Source organism: Cricetulus griseus, chromosome 3, assembly GCF_003668045.3.
Source record: "Cricetulus griseus strain 17A/GY chromosome 3, alternate assembly CriGri-PICRH-1.0, whole genome shotgun sequence".
Taxonomy (NCBI): Eukaryota; Metazoa; Chordata; class Mammalia; order Rodentia; family Cricetidae; genus Cricetulus; species Cricetulus griseus.
This window is the reverse complement of record NC_048596.1, coordinates 17,104,891-17,107,754: the sequence shown is the minus strand read 5'-3', so window position 1 is coordinate 17,107,754 and position 2,864 is coordinate 17,104,891. Positions and strand designations below refer to the sequence as shown.

The window sequence follows — 2,864 nt, the reverse complement described above, 5'->3', positions numbered from 1 at the left end:
TTTATTTTAAGTTGGTATACAAAATGGTGTTGCACTGTGCATTTTTCATCCCTATACATACATAGTTGGCTCATATCCATTTCCTGTAAACAACCCACCTACCCCTTTGCTTTCAAGTTCGTCTCCCTCTTCCTCTCCTACACATACGGGAGGAAAATGTGATGGTTATCTTTCTGTTTGGTTTATTTTGCTTAACATAATGATCTCCACTTCCAACTGTCTTCCTAAAAATGACAATGTTTACTCTTTTTAATGACTAAACAATATTCCACAAAGTTTAAGTACCGCTTTTGCTTTATTCATGTTGTTGGACTCTTAGGCTGATTCTGTGACTTTGCTATTGTGGCTAGCACTGTAATGAACAGGGCGTGCGAGTACTTCTGCAGTAAGCTGTGATTCTCCGGGCCGTATACCTAGAAGTGATATTGCTGGATCATGTTGAAAAGTTCTAGTTTAAGTTTTTAGAAGTGTCCATGTTGCTTTCCAAGTGACCAGACTTAGTATTGCAGTGTAGTGATATATTTATGATTTATTAAAGAGTCTTTTATTGTTTAACGAGTTAACTGTATTTAACTCAGTTCCTCTGACCTCCTGACACAGTGGGTGGGGCGAGAAGGACCTGGAGGGATTGAGAGGCAGGGAATTTATTGGGGTGAACAAGGGTACTGTCTGGGGGTCCACAACAGTCTCAGGATTGGTGCATTTCCAGGCTTGGACAACCTATCCTGAGTTGATTGGTCAACTGCAACAGGTTGGTTGCTATGGCCTATAGGCTCTCCCACGGGGGTTGCTATGCTCTGCAATCCACTGTTATCATAATGTACATTCAGAGTCTGCCAGCTAACTTCTGATTGGTTCCTTGCCACATGGAGGGTATCTGACTTCCTAGTGAAGGGCAAGGTCTGAAATTCAGCACATGTTGCTGAGTCAGGGGCCTTTGTCTTGCTGGGTCTTTTCTGCAGCCGGTCATGGCTGCTAAAGCAGGGGCTGAGTGAGGGTCTGGTCCCTTCAGTAAGAGCTAGGAAAACAATAGTGCTGAGAGTCATGTGGACTGTGGAGGCCTAGCTCAAGAGGTTTCAGAAGGAGCAATACTCAAAACTGGACTAGAGATGATTCTTATGATATTTCAACAAGAATTATGGCTGCCTTTTGCTCTTGTCCTAAGAACTTGCCTGAAACTAATTTTAAAAGAAAAAGAGTAAGTTATTCGGCAGAGGCGTTTCCAAGACAACCTCATAGTGACTCTGTTACCAGTGATCACTCTTACAGTTTACAATGAAAAAGATCAATGAAGCAGAATAAAAATGTGCAATTTAAAGAGGAAAAGAGCACCAGGAAACTTTATGTCACAGCCACTGCTTGGGCTAAATGAGATAAGAAGGAGAGGCCTGATCTGCATTGGAATAAAGGGAAGGCTACCCTCGGGGAAGATGCCTCTTGGCTAAGCCTCCAACTTGGGAAAGGAAAAGGCTTAAGGACTTTCCTGACCCTAAAAAGCAACTGCAAACAAAGGCTGATGCTGATGTGGTTCCAAGGGGTGAGGATCTATTCCAAGCTGGCAGTGTCATCCATGTGGCCAGGATTCAAGAGTAAAGGGGTCACGGAATCTTTCTTCATGGTTACAGAGAGCTGCTGAGGCCAGGCAATTGTGGTAGGGAAGCTCCTCTGTGAAAGCCTTGAGAAGACAAGAGACCCTAAGAGGCAATTGCATAAAGCTGTGAGAGTGAATCCAGGTTGTGTTCGAGACCCTAGGATGTTGGAGAGGGCAGAGCCGTGAGACATTCATCACGGAGGGCCTCTCTTAGCCCAGACACAATCATGGTGCCCATGGACAGCCCCTTGCCTTTGGACTGATACACCATGTTAGCAAGAAGTTTGGAGGCCGCTGCGACAGAGATGCGCTCCTTATTTCGAAGCTCATAGATTCGACATTGTCGAGCCAGCAACCGCTCCCAGAAGCTGCAATCCGCTGCACCCCCAGCCACGGTGCCCAGAAGGTAAGGGTTGATTTCTATTACTTTCTTCACCGTCTGGGAGGCAATATAAGCTCCTGCTGTGGCCCGGGAATCAGCTGCAACATGACGAAACTTGAAGGCCAGTGTGGTGGTTCCATGAAGCATTTCGATTCTTGGCTCCTCTGGGACACCCCAGCTGGGCGCGGCCAGGTTCAGCCCATCACCAGGACTCCCCGGACCCAGGTCCAGCAGATCTGCACGACCTCCGAGTCCAAAAAACCCATGCTGGTTCACCGGCATCGGCAGCTGCAACACGCTAGCCAGCGTCATGTCTAGTAAGCTAGTTCCAGTGTATTCTCTCTCTCTCCCTCCCTCCCTTCCTTTCCCTCCCTCCCTCCCCCCCCTCTGTCTTGAAGTTGTGGATCAATACGTGAGCTTTCAGTTGTTCTTTCTCTCCATCCTCAGGGTTCTTGTATCCACCATTCTCTTTCCTTGGTGAGCTAGTCTTTTAGAGACATTTTAAAAAAATGTCCTCTCTCTTTCTCTTAGTTTTCTTTTATTCCTTATTCTTCAAAAATCTCTTTCCTCATCATTCAAAATATCAACCTTAATATTTGTATCATTCAGGTAATGCAAGTTCAACAATGAGAGGCAAGCGTTCTGAAGGCATGAGAGGTCTTGGTGTGAAGCCTGCAGTAGAAAAGGTTCAGAGTCTAATCAGGGAGACAGATATATATATATATATATATATTATATATATATATATCAGAAGAAACAAGCCAGTGCAGAAATCATTACAGAACCCACAGGATCTTGGCTTTGAGGGTAACTTTAGAGTGCTGAGCAGCTAGAAAACAAAGTACAGAAGCAAACTAACCGGCCATCTGCCAGAAAGAGTTATGCCAATTC

The 2,864-nt window shown here is 45.3% G+C and overlaps 1 protein-coding gene across 1 annotated transcript; it reads right to left on the bottom strand.

Moving 5' to 3' along the window:
• Positions 1-960: 960 nt before the first annotated feature.
• LOC100752941 (proteasome subunit beta type-5-like) lies at positions 961-2,285 on the bottom strand. Its single transcript, XM_035443063.1, has one exon. The coding sequence runs from the start codon at positions 2,283-2,285 to the stop codon at positions 1,749-1,751; it is 537 nt and encodes a 178-aa protein (XP_035298954.1). The 3' UTR covers positions 961-1,748.
• Positions 2,286-2,864: the final 579 nt, after the last annotated feature.

Excerpts from the sequence above, each read along its gene's own strand:
- LOC100752941 (XM_035443063.1), bottom strand. The coding sequence starts at position 2,285 with ATGACGCTGGCTAGCGTGTTGCAGCTGCCGATGCCGGTGAACCAGCAT.